Source organism: Bombus affinis, chromosome 4 (genome assembly GCF_024516045.1).
Source record: "Bombus affinis isolate iyBomAffi1 chromosome 4, iyBomAffi1.2, whole genome shotgun sequence".
Classification (NCBI taxonomy): domain Eukaryota; kingdom Metazoa; phylum Arthropoda; class Insecta; order Hymenoptera; family Apidae; genus Bombus; species Bombus affinis.
This window is the reverse complement of record NC_066347.1, coordinates 3,390,069-3,415,531: the sequence shown is the minus strand read 5'-3', so window position 1 is coordinate 3,415,531 and position 25,463 is coordinate 3,390,069. Positions and strand designations below refer to the sequence as shown.

Sequence of the window (25,463 nt, the reverse complement as noted above, 5' to 3'; positions counted from 1 at the left end):
GCACAAACCAGTATTCTTTTTAACATTGCATCTACCTTCATGTGAACTTATTCGTTGCAATTACCGAGTACATACATCAAATGTGTAATACAATCTATGAATATTTGCGTCGTACATATTCCGATTTGTAATTATATACATAGCCAACCATGATCGGAATTAAATACAACCACGAGATAGACGTGGAAGAAATATTTAACATATGTACGCATATTCTCTTTAATTAGGACAATATGCGAAGCATATGCAATATGGAAAATAGTAGTTACATATGAAACTATGCTTTTGCGTAAGCATCCGAAGTCTAATTATTAGATCTCTTACAAAGATGAAAATATAGTACTACAAATATAGTACTATTTGTACCGTTCACTTTCTCCGTTCGACATTTTTTTTAATTGCACTGAGAAAAGATTTGAAATTGCATGGTCCTCGCATGGATCTGCAAATTCGATGAACGTATCTCACACAGGAAAGGATTATAACAAATTTTATAAAAAGGGTGGACAATTCTTATACTCAATATGGTAAACAAATATACAGAACACTTAATACTATAAACGTAGAAATAAAAATACAGACCGAAGATATACACGAAAAACTATAATTGTTATTTCATGCTGCGGATGAAATATTTCATGAAATCTATCAAATATAATATAAATAAAATCCATAAAATTTAATGAAATTCGTCGAACTGTTCGTTTTAACTTTGTTATTTTAAACCTTAGCCTTATAAAAAGTAACCTGTGACGGTCACGTAATTTATATACAATATTCATAGCATGTTAACGTATCTACACTAATCGTGAGCTGCTAAAATAACTGGAGATACCTTTGAGCAGCAGCACCTGTACATGTACGTAGTTCCGTGAATGCTCGTTAAAGTTCCTCTTTTTCGTCATGTCCGTCTATCTCTGTTCTACTGTTAATTCTTGTCCGATTGTTGAAAGTTCGAGGCGGAGGGAAGATTACATTATTTTCGAGGGTAGGTCAGGCACAGCGGTTGCGATAACCGTATTATCGTCCCGTCTCATAAACTTGTTTCGCGTAGTTTACGAGCACGCGAGTCTTAACTGCCGTGTACCAAGTGCTCCGCGAAATAATGATCAGACTATTTCGCCGAACTACTATATCGCTAATTATCGTGATTTACGAGAGAAATCACATCGTCGGCGCATGATACTCGTCAATATGGGTCGGGTATATCATCCGTTTCGGAATCGAATCGAATTTTTCTCGTGAAAATTGTCTAACTCTTTCGACCGAGCATCGAACGTATCTTTGATACACACGTGCATACACAATCGCTGTATATACAAATTACCTAATATAGATATGTTGCTCAATAACGTACGTGTATTTGTTAAAATTTTTTTTTAAACATATATGTACATGGATTTTTGAATTGAAAATGTTTTGGCCCAGTCGCGCAATTGCTTATTTCGAATCGGTCTATTCGATTAGCTTTATTTCCTGTTGCTACAAACGTACAGATATAATGTACTAACGTAAAATGCTCAACCATGACTAACAGATACAATAGAGATGATAAATATCGATAAGTACCGGAGAGATTTATGCAAAATTATATAAAATATATCTATGAACATAAACTAATTATACGTAACTATAAAAGTAAGATCTGATTAGACATTTATTACACTTTTTAAATGTTATAAGATACTTCAAATATTGCAAAAATTCCGCGCGCTTAGGTTCTCCGTCAATCTATAAATATCCATTAATTTAGTCATAAATTACTGTTTTCATAGTAGCGGTGTCATTAAACGACAAAAAAATTGCTGAGCAAAAACTTGCAACTCACTTCGGTTACAAGCTCTTGGAACGAAACAACAAAAAAGCACGACTACAGAAACGAAGGATCTCGATCTACTTGCTATACATTGTACGCATCTATTTTAACATTTAAATTGAGATTGATGGCCCCGATAATCATTACGACGACGAATAAAAGTTGGAAAACGAAAAACCTTTGAATGTTGTATGCATCTTTCGCGAGTTTTGTACTTTGGTTTTTATTTCGAAGCGGGACAGGCGTTTGACGTGTCGACATCCTCGCAGTGTTGATCGTTACGTTAGCAAAATCACTCAGATTTTAGCAAAACTTGTTTCTCGTATCGCTCCTTTGTTCCATGTAACTTTGTTGCGTTTCATTCGAGTTTAAAAACGTGAAAAGAATGATTGATATTCGGAATACGGCCAAGAATTTTGATCAAGCAACTCTGCACAGCCACGTGGAAGAAAGAAACAATAACGATCCACTCTAAGATTACTTTTGAAGCGAGAAAACGAATCGCCGTTGTAATTCCTGTTACGATCCTGTAACAATCCATTATCTGTATTCAAACGCAAAACGCTCGACTCGTAAATGCGGAAGCATCTATTCAAATACCGCTCTTGCTCTACAAGACCCTTACAAGAATACCATTAAGCTCGTAATCGATGCAAATGTTTGTCATAAAATTTAATTCGATTATATGTATATCGTGTTGCATATAGATTTTTTTAGAATTGATTCAAAAGTCGATAGTTACCGATATTCGAAGAGAAAAATGAGCCAGATATTATCAAATACAAATACGATCGATCCTCGAGCAACGCAAGAGTTAACGACGACATATTGTGTATAGTAAAAAATCGGTGTGTAATTTTGGATCCCTGAAAAACTGATCTACAATAATCGACTGTTTCGTGAAAGCCCCATTTTGCGTGTATCATGAATGCAATCGTTCTTACGATAAAAAAGATCAACAGAAAGAAAAGTTCGTAAAATTTCTGTCAATTCGTTTGTACATAGAAGAAACGTTCTGGTAGTCAAACTTCGACACTTTAATCAATTTGATTTGCTTGTTACATGTGCAGGTTATTACATGTGCGCTTTATGCAACGTTCACTGAACTTTCGGGACCTTATCTTCTCGCACTTCTGACAATTTCATACGTCTACTAGATATAGTTAAAGTTTGACGCCTGACCGATTTTAAGAGCTTGCTGTATCGTAGAGGCTGCTACGATTCAGTTCTTTCGAAAAAAAAGTAGAATGCTTCATAAAACCATGGATATCGTGATGATAAAACTGCGCGTTTTCATGCGAATTCATATTCTTGAGAATATAATTAAAAAAGTAAAACGTCGGTAGAGAAGTGTTTCGCCTACAAAGTATTACAGAAAGCGCTATACCTTGAATATACTATGTTCAAGCTATATTATATATATATAAGCGCCACATCTTTGATATACTTTTTCGTATTATACGCATTTCGTTCGATTTTTGCACTTACAAATTTCTTATAAATGCATAAAAATCCACGGTCTAGTAATAACAAAGCCACGATGAAATAACGTTTAAGATTCAGAGCATTCACGTATGATTTCACGAGAATGTATTTCTAATAGTTCCTCGATTGCAAACATGATTTCGCGTGGATCACAAATATCAACGTTTACTGTTTCATGAATAAAATCCCATACGCAATCTCCAAATTTATCTCCATTCATTTTCTATTCATTGCTTCATTGAATACTTTCAATTCTACTACTTTGAATTTGTTTCTCATGTGGCGTAGGAATGGCGCAGCTCCGATATTTAAATCATATTTATCGAAAACAGAAGAGTGATATAAATTGTCAGTAATACAGTGAAAAAATACACTGCCACCATCAGCTGTCGTAGTTGGAATTGAAGGACTTCTATCTAAATAACAACACTTCCGAATGAAACTACTAAGTAAGTTCTTTTTCGACTCGTCCAAATCGCTGAAAAGTTAGCTGCTCCGAGCAGACTCCTTATAGTTGCAAAATCCCTTCGATTGTGATAATGCGCTAACAGGCTAGTCGAGTGGTTAGGGGGTTGATTTACCATGTGACACGCGCGTTACTTTGACGAGGCAGCGGATAGCGAGGTTGTGGTTGCTACGAGCTATTTCGCTATATCGTGCACACAGCGTCGATATTAATTCGGTTCCAAGCGTGGAACTTCGCGAATATTTTTCGCTCAATATTATGCGACGGGCTCTGATAAAAAAAGACCAACGTGCGAAAACGACTTTTTGAGATAAATGCGTTTAAAGATAGATTGTTTACTTTCGCTATTAATACACGATTCCAATGGTGAATTGCCAAGTCAATAATTTTATTCGAGGAAAATGGATTCGGCTCCATTTGCAAAGAAAATACTTTTACCGATAAAGGGAAACACGAAAAAAACAAAATCAACTTTTTCGCTCCTTAATGCTTTTTTGGAGCTCTTGTTAATCCCTTTGGTCAAATATAATGACTCAAAAAAGTATTCCAACACAGATGGAAAATTTTTTGTACATACACGTACATATTATATGGAGAACACTTAGGAATTTCCTTAACATTGTAACTATCGTTGTTACATTGGTAAGATTTGGAAGCAACTTGGAAATGTATATAAAAGTTACAAGATACTTATTGGAAATATACTCTTCGCAAAAATCACCAAGGTATTTGAACGGTCAATTATTCGCTATATTAGTAAGTGACGATAGATTTCTTTTTATTTATACAAACAGGTACGATTATGGAACAAAAATATGTATCATATTTAGCATTAATTGTACATTTAAGATTACTATTCGCGTTATATATTAACTTTTTATCAAGTTTGGAAAAAAAATCTTGTAATTTTTATATATATCTTCAAATTCGTTCCAAATTTTACTAGCGTAGTATAATCACCATAGTCGTTCTTTACTGCAGTGCTAACGAAATTCCACAAAGTTTCGTATAATACACACACGATATATTCGTAGAACGATTCTATGGTAAGCGTTAGAATGCTTATTTACGCTGGCTATTGTACGAATACGAATTGTTGTCAGCCTCGACTGTGTTAAGAACGAAATTTTTTCAGGGATCCGCGAAAACAGGTCGGTGGATACGCTCCACCGCCTCGATTCTCTTTATCGAGTGAAAAAATCTTGGTTGCCGAACAACGCCGGCTACTGATATCGGTCGCGTTGATAAATGTGATAATGCTTGTTGTTTCATCGAGTGGAGATCGTATATATCTCGTTCGTTGCATCTCTCGTGTACTTCTCTCTATTCCTTCCTCGCTCTCTCCTGCTGGTGGGAATTTTTAAAATTAGACTTTAAGGTCAAACGTTGGTGCTGTCGTCATCGTCCTGACCTAGACTCGCTGGGGTGTAAACTTCGCCACGCAGAGGTACGGATAAGGTGCGAATGGGAAAAGAAAGGAAAGGCTCGATTTACACGCTCGACGTAAACTCGTCCGTGTTAGAGAGGCGTACTCGACCGGCCATGACGTAAGAGAGGCAGAACCACCGTGGCACGTGAACGGTTATATTAAAAGTCGATTATCGTGATTTCGAACGCGGACACGATAGATATGTAGTCGTTATGTATTTACTACATAGCGCGGGGAAGAAATATCAACGAGATCGTAGAATTGGTCGGATCGACGTCATCCAGGGTTCACGTGCTCGTAGTTTCACGTGTTGGAACGTTTCGATGAGCGAGTTGACAGAAACGTTGGATGATAAAGGCTCGAAAACTCGGCTACGGTTAGGTTCGCGTTGTATAAAGTGCAGTAGCCTTCGTAATATGGGGAGATCTTAAATTAATCCCCGATGCGGGCAGCTCGTGACTCTCATGAGTTGACATGACGCACGCACATTGACCAGCCTGTGACAATTGCTTACGTGGGAGAGCGAGATCCAATCGCGGCGAAATTGCGATGGTGGATTATATGTTCTTTAATTATGAATACGTGTGTATCGTAGATAATTCAATTTTTAAACATGTTGCGATCGAATGTTGTTAAGATAATTCATAAGCTTGTTTTCTTTTCATTTTTTCTATTACAGTAAAAAGTTGTTCCTTGTCTAGCATTATATCGTTTCATTTTCTTCAGGATGAAATATATGAGCAAGAAGAAAAGTAATTTTCCGGATAATCTGACCATGCAAAGAAGTGAAATATCGGATAGAAACCACCATTGATGCATCGATAATAATAATAATAATAATAATAATAATAATAATAATAATAATAATAATAATAATAAATAATATAATAATAATAATAATAAATAAATAATATAATAATAATAATAATAATAATAATAATAATAATAATAATAAATAATATAATAATAATAATGTTGCGTATGCTTCTCTATACTTTACGATAGGGACTGAATCAAAGTTAGAATATACTTGGACGGAAAGGAGCCTAAAGTACGTTTTTACGTACGAATCAAAGAACAAGTCAAGAAATGTAGAATTGTATCAAGATGTAACGAATGAGCTGCAGTTGCAGTTTATTCGAAATTAATTCATCGCGATTGCTTTCTAAGAACAAGGTGCTGAGATTTTTCTCCCCTCTAACTATACTGGACATAAAATTGTAGCCACGAAAATTGCACCCCTTTGTTCCAACCAGTACACTTTGCTCTCTATGTTTACTTCGTTGTATCGGTCTGGCGAGTATTTTTACGAACACTGGCTCCCTTCCATCGAACGTTTCGTAATTGGAATTCGACTAGGTGATCAACTCGAATAATATTATTCGTTCTCGGCTACTTCACTTTGAAAACACGCTTGCGAGTTTGATTTAACCTGCAATCCCTTTACGCGATTTAAACGCGGGAACAGTGCGAAATTTGGAGATGGACTGGTAATTTCGTGTGACGATCGTAAAATCGAGGATATCAAAATAATGAACGATAAAAATAGGGAGGGGACTAGATTAATCATGGCAATGGTTGCATCTAGGGCATTTCCTAAACGAAACACGAAGTCCTGACATCGAAACGCGAGCCAGGATCGAATTGGCAAGGGGCTGCATTTACAAAATAAAGTGGCTGTTATGTCGTCGCAATTTGGATTTAGAGGCGCGTTCAGTATGGTATGGGGAAGGGATGTTCGAGATTCGAAATAGCGAACGGACTCGAAACATTATTCGGCACATTGAATATTGATGATTTTGAAGTATTTCCAGATCCTTGACATTTTCTCAGTCATCGGCATTTATTCAAGTGGTTATCGTTAAAATTGTACGCGACAGTATAAATACTCGTCGGTTCTTAGATATTTAGATCGTTTTTCAGAAGAGCCGCAAGTCCTGACGAATCTATGCTAGATTTAACCGAATATGAATTCTCGTTACAGTAAGCTTTCTCTTATATCTGCTTTAACCTTTTCAAAACTGACGAGACGATAGGGCAACTATACTCAATATGGAACAGTGCAATATCTTGGCGAGTAACTAACAAAATCAATCGACAACAGCGTAAAATATTTCGTTAAAAGCAAGAGGCAAGCATATTGGCATCTCAGCTTCCTTTGGAAATCTGTCGTTGAATGCAGTTGGTCGTTGTGTTTGAAAGCGTAACAAAATTCTTGAGAAGCAAGTTAAACAGCAAAATTTCTTAATGGAGACAATTTAGAAAATATTATTTTTGCATGATATATCGTGAAACACGTTTGTTTTTGAGTATCCAAAAGAAATTTACCGTGAAATTAATTTTCTTCTTAGTATGTATTGGCATATATTTAGTATTCACGTAATACGGAACATGTGAATGATATTGTTACCGATGACTATGATACAGAATTGTATCTGTCTTGTGTTGGCAACTACAAAAGAGACAATAATAGTGAAAAATGTGTCCAATGTATTCGCTGTTTTCACTGGGATCACGATTAATGTGTTTCAGGTGCGTCATTCGCGTGTTCAACGTGTAGAAGATAAAGAACGTTAATATAATATAATATAATATAATATAATATAATATAATATGATATAATATAATATAATGTAATATAATATAAGTTGAAATAAACGGAAAATATTTCTTTATTTGTCTTTTTTACTTAAATAGATATTCAGTTTTCATGGTAAAAATAAAGTTTTTTGAGATTTCTTTACAAATTTCTTAAGTATTATTTTCTTAACTCGCCGGATTTGACTTTTTTAATACCTTTCATCGTGACTTTACGCCACTTAAACTTTTACATAGTTAACTATTAGCACGCGAACATTTATCAATATTGTCGCGTTTTAACGTTAGTTTCATTGAAAATAAAGCCTCTTTATTCCTCTTTTTGTTTATTTCGTCTTTAAAATCAGCTGTCCCACGTTAGCTGTACAGTTATCCGATACGGTAACTTTTATAAAAATTGCTAAATTGTTATACCGTTATGTCACGTTATTTTGAAAATTACGTTTAATTGCATACATATATATTGTATTTGGAATAATTAATCAATCTTTTCTTCGATCAATATTTAGATTCACGAGAATAAATGGTAAGAAAACTTTACGAGATACAAGTCTGATTCAACCAATCATTGAATCAACATTTAAATTTAGAGACAGTTGCAAACAAAAAAAAGATAGAGCTAGCAATTAATTATTTATGTTTAAAACAACCGTAACGTACAAAATTGCCCGACTATAATATCAAGACTTCTGCTTGATACACTTTTAATTATCTTCCATGAGAAAAAGCGACAAAGTAACTGTTTAGCAAGAAGTATCGTACGTGCCACACACGCTATTCGTTCAATTCATTTCAACAATCCAATAACACCGCAACTACCGAGCCTGTCAAAATGACTGCTATCAGTTTTTTATTTTTACAATTACTAAAAACACGTATAACTATCTTCGATATCTAAAATGTTTGCTTTTATCGTATCAAAAATTTAGCTACATATAGCTATTTATTATTACCACATTACTGTAATCCCAATTAACTGCGTACGATATATTTAGGTACGTATTAAGGAATAGTAGTCGCAGCGTTAATATCGATTACTTCTAATTCAGTATCCTATTTTTCCGAATCCGTTGGAAAAATAAGAAACACTTACATCCTGAAAACTAAAAAGTAAAAATTATCCAATACTATTCAATATCCCTTCCCTGTACTAAATCAATAAAACTCTAATCTTTTTTTAAAACAAGTACTTCACTGGTACACTAGGACTATCAAAAACAAATGTTTGCTCTTTCAGAGTCCGGATAACGCTTTTAGATGACTCGTACGTGTATCCACATTCGTTCGGTCGAAACATTACATAAGAATCACGAAACGATCGGCAGAAGGAAAAACAATGAGAAGTGAGAAGTAAGAGTAGTTAGATACGTGGGTGGTAAAGGTATTCTCACCTCCTCTACAGCCTCAACGGCCTCTATAACGTGTTCCGCGATCTCCGCCGCAGTCAGACCGGTCTCGATGGGTGCGATCTGCGAATGTCGTCGCCCTTCGGCATCGGTAAGCTCCTGATAGCAGGATTCGCCGGAACCTCGTCTGCTGCCGGCGATACACATGGCTCGGCGGAAAAGTCCCGCAACGACAGCGCACAGGCCACACTGCATGCCCGTCGCGCTTCCTCGGCTGGACAACGAGCCGCCATTTGTTCGTCGACGGGTCCGAGTCCCGCGAGAGCCACCCTCACGTGCTTTGGACGCCAGCTTTTCTGCCTTTTTCGTTTTCCGCCTCTTTTTATCTTTTTCACGCTGTAATCTTATTATCCCTTCAAACGTTTCGTTCAATCTTGTTTCTCTATTTCTTTTCTCTACTATACAATTCCGCTACACTCTTCCAATTTTATCTCGGATTTTTATCCTCGATGGATCGTCGATAATTTATTCGCCTCTTCGAAATGTAATTAATTTCTTTCGTTCTTTTTTTTTTCTTTCAATTGCTGAACATTCTCCTAGCGAGCGTTTTCAAAGCTTGCGCTTTTAATCTCTCGCGTAATTTCTCGTGTTTGATTTTATCGCGCCTTCTTTTTTTAATTATTCGAGCACTTTCATCACTTGTGCTAAAATTTCTCTGATTATTCTTCCTCTAAATTTCACGTATCTGTCGCACTTCAGCTCCTCACTACTGTTTCACACTATTTCCTCCGATCTCCCAGATCATTGTCTTCGCATGCAGGTATCTCCTATCGTTACCCAACCGCAACTTCGAACTTCACCGTTTTAACTACTCGATCGTATTACTATACATTCGCGTTACTACGATGTACATCTAGCTAGCTGGTTCAGGTATATCTCTCGACACGATTGACCGATTATCTTTCACGTTCGAACGCCTCATCCCGGACACGGTTCAGCTTTGTCCAGATCCGGAGATCGGCTAGTGGTCGCGTGGTCGCGTACATTCGATCGATCCCGTGTCGCACGCCGTTCAGACGACCGTCCCTTCCAACGACGATCCACCGGTACCGCATATCACCTGCACCACCAGGAAAGTACGTCGGAAACGAGTCTCCACGGAACTCGAGAAGGTCGAGAGGGAGGAGCTGCAGCTCTCTCCTTCCTTTCCTCGGAGGAAACTATCGATTGCCGTCAAGTTACGAGCACGATAGCATCTAACGACACATAGTGGTCCTACAATGGAGCACCATGACTAGGATAACGAGAGAGAAAGAATAGGAAAACGTTGGGCGAATCACACACAGAAGCTGCATTTGAAATCGATTATTTGGGTACACACATAGTCCGTACGATGTAAAATTGTCGATGGAACGATTTTCCTCGTGGACAGACGTTAATCTCGATTCTGAACGGATGTCTCGTGGCGCCATTGTGTCCGGGTCACGTGGGAACGTAGCTTTTGGAATTTTAACGCGCCCCGTGCCCCTCGGGTTCCCCGTGGTCCAAGATCGTATACACATGAAAGCAAACACTTCGTCGGCTGAAGAGAAGGACTCGTAGTATGGGGAAGGTTAAAAAGTTGGCGTTAGCAAGATCGAAGCGTCACTCTTGAAACAAATGTTCCGATATGCGCTTCCTGTTTGAATTTTGGACCGAAAGTAGGTATATTCGAGAGTTTCCCTTTGATTTTGTTTATTTTTGTTGCAATATTTTGTGTAACGATTTCGACCTTGTTTTAACCAACAGACATCTGTTTATTTATGATTAGAGATTACGCAATTTGTATATCTATGTAGGTATATCCTTCTAATCGTGTTTTATTAATTACTACAATATTATATTTAATTACTATATCATTCTACTGATATACCAAGAAATATACCTGCAGTCTATTCGTTACTGGTCCTTAGTTTTTAGATCGAACTAAAAACTGTGCCTGATTGCAGTTTCTCTTCTCTACGAGTAAACGACATTTCTGTTATAATTTTTGAACGATAAAGAAACATCATTCGCGTTCTTTCAAAGTCGAGGAACCTGTGAAGACTTTTGTTCACGATTATGTGAAGCTAGCAAAATCTTACTTAAAATGTTAATATATTGAACATTACGTAATTCTGATATAGCAGAACTTTTGCTTTTTAGTGGGCACGGAACGTGCTAACGACGCTGCTCCCTAAATACATCTGCCAGCTTTCCACCCTTTGCAAAATTTTTCAATATGATCAGTTAACGATCCCAGTACTTTTCTACGGTGGCGTATTTTAAAGCCAAACCTCATATATTTAGAAGAAAGAAAGTACCTAATAAGTATCTATGATACGAATTTACCTGTGCATTGTGAACTTCTTTTCTTTTCCATCGCATTATCGATGAAAGCAAAATAACAATTGGCACATTGTCAATCGATTCATGCGGAGTACGAAAAGTTAATATACCGGAAAAATGACATACGTCGTGTAAGAAGAACACGGACAAGTACAGAGAAACGTGTAAATCGTCGTTTCCTTCGTATTTCCTTCGATCGGACGTCGACGAATTTCGAAAAAAGCATCGAGACGATGATGAGCACGTGGTTCACTCGCTGAACCTGGAAATCTCGATGATCGCGACTCCCTATCCGTGAACCACATTGTCGATTTTCATCGCGTCACGTCGTCGTCGTCATCGTCGTCGTCGTCGCCGTTGTTGTTAATGGCACGTCTAATACATCAGGTAAACAACGAGATCCTCCCGCTACCCTCTTTCTCGATAAGATACCAGGAATCTGTAGTAAGAATCTGTCTCTTCGCTGTGTGCAGGCCAGGGAGGAGAAAAGAAATAAAAATGGGCAAGAACAAAGATCCTCCTCTTTGTTCCCTTCGACCTCGATTTTTCCGCGAGACTTTTTTTCAGCTTACGGAGCAGCAATTATAACCGTGTGGAGAGAGTGCGCTCTCAAAGAGTGTACGGCCACGAGAAAAAAAAAAAAAAAAAAAATGGTGAAAAACGAGAGGAAAAGAGGTTTGGGAAAAGGTGGGAACAACGGTTGCGTGTACTCGTATCCGCGCTTCCTATCGCTCCAATGTCTTTTACTCGTACGATTAATTCTTGCCATTTAAAGAGAGACGGAAAGAAAGAAGATTCGTTGAGAAGCTTCTGGGACACCATTCACCAATTCATTTTCATCGACGTGAGAAATTAAGCGATTTAGCTTTATTTACATCTCAGTCGATTAGATTCATACATCTCGATCAACATCGACATGTACGGAAATTCAACAAGCACTATCGTTTCCTCGTCGTACGGACGCACCGCGTAAACATACGCTCGTATCACTTAAAAGCCGTATCACCCGACAGCGAAGGGACAATCGAACTATGGTCAATAGACGATGATATCCTCTTTCAACAACTGCAACTCGACTTCTGTATACAGCCTCGGAATATCCTTATCATATAGAGACACGAGAGAAGCGTCCATCGAGATCGCAGTAGAATCGAATAGAATATCCGAGAGTAAGAACGATACCCTGGATGCGATACCTTTAGCGGAGCATACGGGGCTTGACTGTCGTTGTGCCGTCCTAACTAGTACGCGAGAGAAGAACGACGGGGTAACGCCCGCGCACAGATATCGTAGCTGCTTCCGCACCGGGACGAGCCTAGGAGCTCCATAACCGCGTGTTACGGGTTGGCCCCCGGGCCCCGAGGCCCGGTGCCGACGTCGGCTCGAGCACGAGGGCGCTTCCCTTGACGGTTCCTTCGTCGTACACGTTTCCGTACGAGGCAACTGTGGCAATAAATAAAAAGAGTGAGAGAAAGAGGAATATCCCCCCCGAGGATAGAAGAATTCGAGGCCGGGAGCGTACTGCTGCTATCACCGACTATGCACGCCGGCCGGCCGCTGTGCATGCACTGAGCCACTGGCTTCGAGCGACGAACGCTCGGACGATGTACGAGCTCGGCGGCGCTCGTTCGTCTTCGCCGCCACTCGGCCGCTTCCGTTGCCTGGCCACGCTTCCCGGTCAGGCTGCCCGAACCGCGCAACGCTTGCTCCGAACAGGCGACGCGAGAGTGCCTTTCTCATTATGCGTCGAGCTCTCGTCGCGAGTGACTCGTTCTAGGTAGGCCATCGCGACCGTTCGGTCGGCGCTTGCTTCGATGCGTTTCTCTCTCTGGGAAATAGAAAGAGAGAGAGAGAGAAAGAGAGGAATCGCTTGTACGCGACGAGAGAAGATCAATAACGGATCCCTCCCTCTTTCCGTCTCGTGTACGCGCCAGCCGCGGCGACGTAGCCGCCACGTATTTACACACGCACGTCATGCCAGTCTTACACCACCCCCCGCGGAACATCGCGAACGTCCGCGGTCAAGAATTTCGCGGTCGCAAGACGCGTGCAAAGGATATACCCCGTTTTATCGATCCCCTACAGATTTCGCTACGAGTATTGCATGCAACGTGGAGGTGTGTTCTGCTGATTCGTCGTTGCTGAACAACGCTAACAACGGAAGCTGACCGTGTTTACCGTTCGGAAGTATGGATCGGAAGCTGCGGGCACAAATTGAACGGTTGATTCATAGAGATATAGACAGGGCGTTTTCGAGTCGTATATTCGCAGATTCGTGAAAGTTCGATCGAGTAAATGTTCGTTTATGTCGAATGTTGGAACGATTTTTTCGATTCACGAGTTTGCAATAGCCAATGTCCGGTGCCTTGAAACTTTATAGCTTAGAGTGCCGATAAGCAAAGCCCGATGTCGATTTGCATTGTTGGTCGTAAGAGAAAAATTGTGGGATAGCGTATCTAGGGTTCACCAAGCTACTTTCACAAACTGCCAGAAATTTCACCAATTGTACAATTTGCAAAATTTTTTACTTGCTTTCGCAAGTTTTGCCGTACAACGAATTGGGTTTATAGTTAATTACGAATGCATAGAGTGTTTAAAAGTAAAGTCAAGCTTTAAACTGCAGTCAAGGGTTAATGAATATTACATGTAGTTAAAGTCTAGCGCAATCTCTCTTTACAGGGTACGACGACCTTCATCGTTTTTCGAATTAATCGCTAATTTCTTAAAACAAATTTCTTAACTCATTGACGCTCGCTGTATTCAAAGAAGTACACCTGATATGTACCGTCACAATAATTTCAAATTTCAAACAGGCTTCGATGGATTAATGAAAATTTCAAATAAAATTTCCTAAATACTTTCCACTTTTTGAAATTTTCGAAAACAGAATTTGAAGATGAAATACGGTATAAAGGCCGTTGCGGAGTAAATTGAAAGATATATAGCAGATACATTTATACAAGTACCATTTACATGTAATAAATTTTTGACTCTTTAACACTGCAGTATATTGCGATATTCTTTCATTACTCGCTCACCGTGACTTCTAGGAGAATTAATATCTAAATGGAATTGTATATTACGTTGTTTCTGCGTCATTGCGACAAGCATTAAGCAAATTATATCGCGTTAGAGCGTAAAACGAGCGAAAACCTGAGGGAACGCGTTAGAAATTCCTTTCGACGATTTGTTTCTCTCTTGAAACATGAAAATGATGGAAACGCGATGTTTAATGCCTTAAATACCATGAGCAACGTGATAAAATTTTTGCTCGAGGAACGAATACGCGGAAAAGATTATTTTTATTTGTCGCGTGAATAAATTCGATTTTTCTCGAAATGAAACGAAAAAAGCAGGAAATATTACAAAGTATCGTGACAACTATGTCCGATGAATTTAGAGCGATGTGCCGGCCTATCTCTGCATTTTACACCGATATCAGAAATGGCTAGATGAAAAATCGATAAACGTTTCCGGTTCTACATATGCGATTCGTCAGATAACGTATTCACACTATCGAAAACGCGAATGCACTCGTCTCTGTTCGACGAAACAGCACGGCCGAGTGCTTTATTCGAGGAAATAGCGGTGAAAACACGTTAACCTCTCTATAACCAGAATTTCGTTTGCTTATGAAGAAAAAATAAACATAGTTGATTATAATTAGACGGCGGATGTTTAGACACTTATGAGGAATCGAAGGATATAAAAATATATAGAACGGTAATATGCAAAAATACATAAAATAGCCAAAGAAAATTATTCGTTATAATATTTAGCAAGCGACATGGGATCTCTATTTAGATTTCATTATTTTAGTTATGATCATAGAAATTATATACTTGCATAAATATTTGCAATTTAATTATAGACTGAAAAATAATTTCTTCGTCAATAATCAATTATTTACTAATTTCTCATATTTCTATATTATTACGAATTTTTAATAAAAGCAACGATACATCCTGTATACAAGTTAAAGTTAAAAATCATTGACAATTTCTGGATAAGCTGCAAAAATGAGAGATAAAATGTTGGAATATCGTAAAACGAAAGGACGAAAAATACGATCAAATAAACGTTGCCATTCTTGAAATACTAAATTTTCCAAAGCTCGTGCCTCTACAATAACATGACTATCATTCATGACTTTAAATTTTTCATATTTCCGCATCCCCATATTCCCATCCAACTCCAACAAAGAGATCTTTGTTTCGACGCATGAGAAATCAAAATGATCACCATATCTTACACAGATCAGAAGAAAGAAAATAATACAATTCTAAGCGTCGAGAAGCTTTTATTTTATCAAGACGAAGAGGTTTTGTAAACTGAGAGAACATCGAGAGATACAATCCATTTTACTTTATGAAATTTTTGCACTTTCTATTACACTTTTCAAAAAAGACAAAAGTGTTCCACCAAATACGATCGTTTATAGCAATTCATCAGTTCTTACGAGCGTAACAATAAAAAACATACGTAGAAGAAGAATTTTATTCTATAATAACATCAACATTCGCGAATGTTTCTATTGTAACTACTTCTATGTTCTGATCATCATAATTATAACTTGTATTATTCGACCAATAATAACTACACGTATACCAATCTTCCAACAAGCGCCTTAAATACATTTTAATTTATTATTTTAGTTTATACATTACATGTTAAAATATTTGAAAGATCTACCTAAATTCCGGTTTACAATAACTCGTAAGAACGTGATCATGGAAACACACGTAGAAGAAGAAGAATTCTAGTTATTATATTTTCTTTTATAATAACGTTAACTTCCTCGGATGTTTTTATCGTAATTACTTTTATCTTCTGATTACTGTAACTATAACTCGTATTATACGACCAATAATAACTGGCACACTACACCTACACCGTTCCTTCAATGAGCGCTTTAAATACATTTTAATTTATTATTTTAATTTATATGTTACACGTCAAAATATTTGAAAAATCTACCTAAGTTCCTGTTTACAGCAACTCACGATTTCGTAAAAGCGTGATCATGGAAACACATGTAGAAAAAGAAGGATTCTAGCTATCATATTTTCTTTTATACTACTCTTATTTCCTAGTTACTATAAGTTATAATTAGCAATTATGCACCAATAACAACTGGTACTCTGCATTTACACCACTCTTCCAATGACCGCCTCAAATGCATTTCGATATATTATTTTGATTTATATATTACACAATATTGCAATATTAGAAAAATCTATCCGTGTTCCCCCAGTTTATAGCAACTCGTGATTTCCTACGAGAGCGTGACCCTGAAAACGCACGCAGAGGAGAGCGTGCCCGAACCAAGGTGAGATCCCCGCTGGGGCAATTGCGGATAGAGAAAATAACGATGTGTTTTCAGTGAATCCTCTCTTCTCTTGTGCACGACGACAATCCCGAAGAGAGGGAGAATCGGGCTGCATTATCGCCGGATTGCCATTGCCGCTATAAAAAAAAAGCTTGACCCGTATTCTCTTTTACGTCCAACTTGGCCACCGCCATAGAAACCTCATTTTTCTTCTCTTTTCTTTTCTTCTTTTCTTTTATTCCCCTCCCCCTTCAGACTTTTCTTTCGCGGCTCGTTTCGCGGAAAGGACACTCTAACTCGCGACGGGGGTTCGTCGTCGACGATCCCTTGAATACGTTTGTTAACGAACGCCAGAAAGTACCGGTCGATCGACCCACGGACCGAATTTAGGTAATAACCAGAGTTCTCGTCGTGGGACATCTGCGTTTAAACGAGATCCTAGCGTCTAATGGTTGCCACAATGGATTTTAGCGGCGAATCGATGGTGTCTCAACACGGAGACTCTGCCAAGAGACCAAGAGAATATTTCAGAATATTCGCGTACACTGTTTTATACTTTCACGACGATTGGATGACGTATTCGTGACTCTTTTTTAAAGTTTCAATCGTGTTATTAGTGCTTGCTAGTTAGAAACTACAGTTATAGACGCTTGATCGATTTGTCGTTACGTAAATCTTACTAAGACAAATAAGTTTATATCAATTGAAATTTACAATTGAGAATTAAAAGTCATATTTATTCTCTTTTTATGAAATCGATAGATTATAAATTTGAAGGATTAAGTATAGAAGTTATGGTATGGACTGTACAATTTTTAATCTAAATGTGTCTTTCCGAGGGTGCTTTGGGCCGGTAAAGTCGAAATCGGACATCATATTTCACGGAAACGAACGCCTTTAAAGGTTCGTCTTTGTGAACATTTAGCCGACAAAGGTTCTAACTGTAGAAATCCGCTTAAGACCATACAGAGCGGCAAGGGATAACTTACCGAGTAAAGTGATGGCACAGCTAATGCCAATGCTCCAAATGCCAATTTTCCTCTTTACAGCTTACCGCTTTCTGTAAAAATAAAAAATAACCCAAACAAACCTAGTTCAATACTCACGATTCAAATGCACACAGAGTAAGCCATACAGTAGATTAAGAGCATCAAATTTTAGAAAAGGTCCCGTTAAAATTCACGAGGATGTCATACATCAACAAGTTGATCGAAATTTTTGACGTCTTATTTCCGTGAAAAGCGACCAATATTTTTGGCTTCGGCGACCTCAAAAACTCCTAAAAAATGTCATTTTAACCGAGTATTTCATGGGCTAGATACTAGAGCCAACTTAAATTACTTTTTAAAAAAGCTTGTCAATATCGCGTTAAAGATGTAAAAGGGATCAGCGAACATTAATTATTCCAAAATTACTATAGTTTTATCCAGCACTGCATTACATTAATCTACGACTATATACGACTTACTAAAAATTCAATTACTTCGGTTCAAAAGCGGTCAAAGAATTTCACCTGTAACAGAAGAAAATTTAAAATACGTTTTTGTTTAGAAAAATTACGCTGTTGTCTTGTTATGTAGTTTGAACAACGTAATCTAACCGAAGTTAAGCGCAATAAAAACGTTGCTTGGTACAAATCGCGATCAATTTACTTAGTTCGACTTTTAAAGCAACAACGTAATATCATAGCCGTGTGCGACGGTTTCACGCAACGACTTCACGAAACTTTCAAACGGAATGTTCGCGTATTTAGGAATTCATCTAAGCGATTCCAAATATAGAATCAGCGTAAACGGGCACAAGTACGTATCTATTACCGCGATAGAAATACACGTACTATTTTCCCTTGCCTCTGTCAAGGTGCTCGCGATATATGTACATACTGCATGCATATAGCTCGCAATGCAAGTAGTATAGGTAATCGAGTTACATACTTCTTCAACTTCTTTCAAACTGAAACTCACGGCTGTCAGTGAAACTGGCGAAAAGCTTTCAAAGTTTCGTTTTCCTTAAAAATTTTAATTCTGATAATACTTCGATCCAATAGATTGATGGACAAGTGACTTCGATAATAATTTCCAGTATCTGCTATCACAGCTTTGGCAGAATTTCTTTTTTATGAAACGAAAGTTTTCATGAAATTCGAACTGCTTCGATTGATAAGATTATAAATAGTAATGAATCTTCGAGCTTGTAATACATACTCACTTTTAAAGGAATACGATATGCTTAATCAAATTCGTTCCAGTTATTTGATATTCAATTTATCTTTTATACTCTATATCGGATGTATTCTACGTATATCGATATCTAATCCTATTTCGTGTTCTATATCGAAGTTTAAGTATGCTTACAACGTATGCAGCATATTACTACGCGAAGAAGTCGCAACTCTCTTAATTTTTGATGCATAAAAGTACAAACGTTCTTTTGGATACTGACGTCCACTGCTTGACCGCGATTATGCTACGGTTTACTACTTGTTCTTGCATTCTAATAAGATTGCTTGCGATATCGAGTTGTTTATCACTAAATTATCGAAATAAAACGTAACGATATTCGATTTTTATACCGAGTGTTTATACGATTTAATTTTATCTATACTTTTACTGACAAACATGTACATCACAGTAAATCTACACCAGTTCGTTAAATACAGGCTTATTGTGAGAGCTTAAAGACGTGGATTTTGACTCAAAATTTTAGATTTTAGGCTAACATGTTATAAACTTATCTATACATCTAGTAAAGCTTGTACACCTTTTTCCACAATTACTTTTTTTAAATATCCAATTTTTCTTTGAATATTTTCTTTCTTTAGAGACTTAAATTCCAATGTTTGTTTGTCTGTGCCGCTAAATAATTTAGCAACCAACTTTCTAAAAATAAATAGTCACTCTTCCAGCTTGCTACAACATAAATTTGTTAACGATTAATAAAACAAACAGTAAGTTCACTGTCTCCAGTCAATCCTCCAGACTTACAATTAGCCTGTTTTTATATTCATTTTGTATGTCACTTTTGTTCGATAGGTACTTGGAGAAAGAAAGGAGCAAAACCAAACGAGATGAAAAGAGACGAGAAAAACAGATAACTGAGAACCTCTGTTCGTTTGGTAGGTACGGGGAGCGACTGCTTGTCGGCCATTGACCTCGCAACTGCAACCACCACCCCATCTCAGTCTCTCTCTTCTAGGTGCCATGAAACTATTCTATCTGCCTCTCCTCCGTATCTATCGCTCTTCCTGTCTGGTTACTCATTACGACTCTTTCCGCTTCTTCGAGCTTTTGCGCGTCTTTTTTCTCCCGCTACCCATCGGATTAATTTCTTTTCCACGCGAAAAGAATGCAAGACGGAGTGGTTGTCACAGGAAACGAGAGATAGTATCGGTAATTTTCTTTATCGATATAGATGGTACTCTCTTAGATCACTGCGTTTCAAACCGTAACATGCAAATTGTTCCCGTATCTGCAATCATAGCTTTTCATTTTCAAATTTATCATTAAATACAACTATTTATGTTGAATATGAATATAATTTTTTGAAATAAGATACGATAGAATAAATTCGCAAATAATTTTCTAATTCGTGAATTTTTTCTAAACGTATATCAATGATACCTTGTATCATATAGCTTTATTTCACATTCAATGCCAGAAATGTTTTTCAGTTTTACCTTGTAGTTAATAATACGAATAAAATTGTATATTACTTGGTGATTAAATTAATTCTTCCCGCGTGGTTCCAATCCATTAATCATTCTTCTTTTATCAGTTATCCTGAACTATGGTGAAGTAAAAACAATTCCACCTCGGAGGTATTTATAATTCCAATACACGCTTTTTATTTCATAACAATTAAATATGATTATATATATATATATATATATATATATGATATTTTTTATTACATGTACTATATACATATAATATTTTTGTACATTAAATGTGCGTGTACAGTTAAATTTCCATGAATACACAAACATCCATGGTATAATTATGACCATAATACCAGGGAAGTCTCGGGACATGCATTATTATCGAACAGATCATCTTATCCAACTCCCGTTTTCCCTTTTCCTTATGTCTGTAACCATAATTCAGATAGGATGACGTGCAATTTGTTTCGAGAAGGATTGTGTGACAGTCGAATTCAACGTTGCGGAACCACCCGCGATTATTCCTCCCAGAGGAACCATCGCGCAAATAGCAAAATGGACAACCGATCTGTGTAATTTGGAGCATTGAGTACGTCGTTTCCAACTCTGTTGCCAAGCAATCTCCAAGCGCGAAATTAAAACAAAAAATAACCTGACCGAAAAATGTTCAACTTGCCTGAAAATTGTCGTTCGAAAGAGAAGATATATAACCATCGTCATTTATCGACGTTTGTTTCAAATCAAGGAAATGAAATTATCGAAGATATACTGACGACCATATTTCACGTGTATTTGTATAAACAGACAAATATAAGGTTGTCAAACAACGTGATATGCATATTTCAGATTGATGAAATATCTTCATTAGCTATTTCGATTTATAGATTCAAAAAACTACATTTTTCAAATTTCATAGCGTTCCCTCCAATAACAGCTATCGGACGAATATCAGAGGCCGATGATTGCAACGATTAATCAATAATAATCAATAATCAATAATCCACTCTAAACGAGTGATGGCAGTATTTTAAATTTCACCAATAAAATATGGAATATTTATACCAAAAGTAAAATAATCACAGTACGTAAATATAATAAAAATTCAATTGGTTTTAGAATACATTTTCATATATGAATATTTTAACATTTACCTGTGTCAAGAGGAAAGAAAATATTTATACGTATGTACAAATACGTATACGATATTAATGTCAATCAATTGATATTGGAATTTTAATAGAGTAAATTTTCTTAATTTTTTATTATATTAAAACAATAAACAAAATCTTATATTCTCGTGTCAAACATTTATATCGTTTATCCATATATTTTTCGTTATAATTTCACCCGCCATTTAGATAAAAATATAAATATCTTTCGTTAAGAGTCGACATATCGTTCACACGTTTATAACATCGCAAACAATTTATAGTAATTTGTAAATGGTTAAAAATCTTACTCGAATTGTCAAATAATTTAACTGGTTTGCAGTTTCTCTTTGCGTAGACAGATATTTTAGTTTCCTTTTATTTATTTGGTCGAATAAATATTTTGGTCTCTTCAAGTTATAATTATCTTCGCGAAACCTCCCTGGAGCAGAGGGTAGTTGTAATATTTTCTCTTATTATTATTTTTGATTGACAATTTTGATATTACTTATCACAAAGTCCAACTGTTATACTTTCAGTAATATTAAATGGGTACATATACTTCGGGTATAAAGGAACTTTTTGTAGCTCTATCTTTTCGAGATAGTATTCGAAAGCGAAATTGTTATTTTCGACCAGGTCTACCCTACGCGATATAACCTACTATCTTATCGTTCTAGCAAGCGTTGATTCAGATGTGGTAAGATCGACAATTGCGAATATTTTACAAATTTTTGTTACCACAATTTTGTTCGTAATTTACAATTATTTATGCTATCTCCTTGTGATGAATCTTATTTTCATAAATTTAAGATTTCTTCTTTGAGATGTTGAATACTGATTATGTACTTTCTTGAATATTAATAATGTGAAATTGGTAATAAGAAATAAAGTTGATCGATCTGGTTTCCATATTCTATGATTATATCGTTCAATAAAATATTCCACGAGTTGAATATACCACGGAATGCGATTTCTCCAAACTTTAAACCGTGTTTCTCTCATACGGCCAGTTACATTAATATTGGCACACTATTTAAAACAGAATAACTCTTTTCAAACTGGATCAAACGACTTGAGTTTCCCTGAAAAGTTAAAAAGATTCGTTTACTAGACGACATATAAGAGAAAATTCTGGAAAAAACTGCGATTGGTCTTTTAATGAAAATTTAAACGATACGTTTCCGTAGATTTATGTCGGTTCTATACGTGCCGAAACTACAATTACTATGTATCTAGTTACTACTCTGTCAACTTTCATCGAAATCAGTGAGAACCGGGTGTAACGAAGCAACATAAACCCAAATCTTTGAACCTCGCCAAATCTTCCTGTAACAAGAGAGAAGTCAAAGTGTCCCTTTGATCAAGATTGAAATCACTCGACATTTTCCAAAAATAACAAAGGCTACAACCCGTTACAACGAATCTGTATAACGGTTAATTAAGCTGTCCTTTGGTGGCAAATACCAGACACTGTTTACGCTATTAACAGTTTCCGTTGGGATGGAACTTCGCCTCGGGGGTCGAAAAAGTATTATAGACTCTGGAAGCGTGGGCTATCCAGGCTGACTTTGGTTACGATAGAACTGGTCACGCTACGGGGGTGGTTAGTCATGGCTGGGCCACGCGGATGGACGCGCAAAAGGTGTTCCTGGGTGAGAATGCGTGCGCACCCTCTCTGCTAGCCAGCTCCAGTTCCATCCGCCCGGATCCATCGAGCCTTACGAGCCCATTATACGCCCTCATATACTCGACACGCGTACACCTGACTGATTTTCTACGTACTCTCTTCTTCTGTGATACACGTCTGCTCTAGCGATAGAGTACAGGATTTTCCAATTTCTAGAGTGCTTCTACACGCGTACAGCATTTGCGGCAACACATTGTACACTGATCTAATAGTATAGTCTTATGGCCATAATGTGAAATGTGAAATGCCATTAAGAATTTTTACGAAAACAATTATTGTACGCTACAGGTCACGTTTCCTAACACGCTCGCTGCTGGACGTCACACGTGCGTGACGCACTAAGAGCTGTACAGGGAATTGCGTTCCAATTTTCGACAAGAAAAATAGATGAACCCTCGTTTATTTTCATCGGAGATGCTTCTGTACAGTATCCACAATGACTACGCTTGATCTGGTGATACAATACGTTTATCTTTTATTATTTTAACTACACAATATTTCATGGAAACGCGACTTGCCCTCCGCTCGAACAGTGCATCTCTATTGTTGGAAGTGTTTGATAATTATATATTGAAAGAGCACAACTCAGCGACTTCAACGTCCCTCAAATGCGCTGCCAGTGTCAGCATTCTGAATAATTTCATTTGTGCATATCGCCGCTCAACTTTAGCTTCTCAGGTATTCGTAGAAATATTTTCAATACCTTTTAGTTTATGATGATGATAATGAACCACTAGGTTTATTAAAGTCTTATGTGGATCTTTCAAAAAGTATCACGTTAATAAATAAAAGTAATCTAGCTTCAAATATGTCTTTTTCTTCATCATTATTCCAACGCGTCACATATATGTACATAGTAAGATACGATTTATTTACAGCCCAGCGTTGCACATGTTTGACGTACTATGAAAACCGCTCCAATCGTTGATTTAGTACGTTTCTATAGTATATATGTAAAAACATAAGTAACACTACGTAATAACATGAAAATTCGTTACTTGGACAGTGGGAAGTCTCTTTGTTTTTAAACGGAGGTAGCAAACTTGTTAATATGCACCCTTACAAATGTTAGTACTACGACATGTGTCTAAGAAGTAATGAAATTGATTCTGTAAAAACGTTTATGTGTCATTTAATGAAAAATCTATATTGTCCATTTCAGAATGATTCCTTTGAGAGGTTATACACCGTTTCCATTCCTGGAAACAGTGCTGAAATTCTTCTACCGAAACTACTTTCTATTGATCGGTTACAACCTGTTGGATGCTGTTCACAATTCCAAAATGATATCCCTTAATATGACTTTTGAATTTTGAGAAAATGAGAGAGTCACGTGAATTCATATCTGGGGAGTGCGGAGGCTGTGGAAGCACATTAATACGTTTGTTGGACACAAAACTCATTTACGAACTCGTTCGAAATTGATCGAAACTCGTTCTTGATGCAGTGTAAGACGCTACTCGATACGTTGCTGTTCCATTTCCGTAACGCGTCGCTAAAACATGCTTTTATAAAACTCGCTGCGAAATTGATCGTGTTAGCTGAATCGAGTTGAAATTAATACGGAAGGTAGTGCAGAGATATACGTCTCAAATAACGCCGCAGCATCGTGATACAATATCGCGGACTCCCGAGAACCGAAATCTATCTTGTTACCTTTTAGCACACCTCGTATATGAAATGATAAAATTCGTTGTATAGCTGTAGAAAGAATCGCCGCCAACCTTTATAGCCTTTCATAAACTTTTATATTATCAACCTTATAACCGTTTGTTTAAGTTCCAAGAAAATGAACGAAGTTGAAAATAACGGAACCTTGTGAAACGCTTTTAAAACAAGGGAACTACGACGAGTTTAGAACAACCTATCGAACAGGACGATTCTTTTGACTATATCTATGAATAAAAAATTCATTAAAAACATTTACGCGACATTCAAATTTATAAATGGTTCTCTGTAACTAAAATAATCCAAGAATTAGTTGGTATTCAATGACGTTTCGCATCTATAAAATTAGCCGCATTAAAAGTATTGCTAACACGTTGAAGCAACGGTACACCTATTCTAAATTCTGGTATCCGTGATCGCGCTATAATTACGTTACCTATTCAAAGAGCAAACCTTAGCCTCT

At 37.0% G+C, this 25,463-nt stretch overlaps 1 protein-coding gene and 1 long non-coding RNA gene across 23 annotated transcripts in view; both read right to left on the bottom strand.

The window, feature by feature from the left end:
• The window catches only part of LOC126915773 (uncharacterized), a 139,750-nt gene that overhangs the window by 87,929 nt on the left and 26,358 nt on the right, over positions 1-25,463 (bottom strand). For 3 of the 22 annotated variants that reach the window (XM_050720773.1, XM_050720778.1, XM_050720779.1), the window contains exon 1: positions 9,186-12,697. The exons of 3 other annotated variants lie outside the window; for them this stretch is intronic. In XM_050720773.1, the coding sequence (XP_050576730.1) occupies positions 9,186-9,395 (210 nt within the window). In that variant the 5' untranslated portion in view covers positions 9,396-12,697. 16 more of the 22 variants (XM_050720766.1, XM_050720772.1, XM_050720761.1 and 13 more) reach the window with 16 other exon arrangements.
• Positions 7,895-9,179, bottom strand: LOC126915799 (uncharacterized). Its single transcript, XR_007710337.1, has 2 exons — positions 8,985-9,179; positions 7,895-8,897 (listed from the first exon to the last, which is right to left on the bottom strand). It is a non-coding gene; the product is annotated as an uncharacterized LOC126915799 (long non-coding RNA).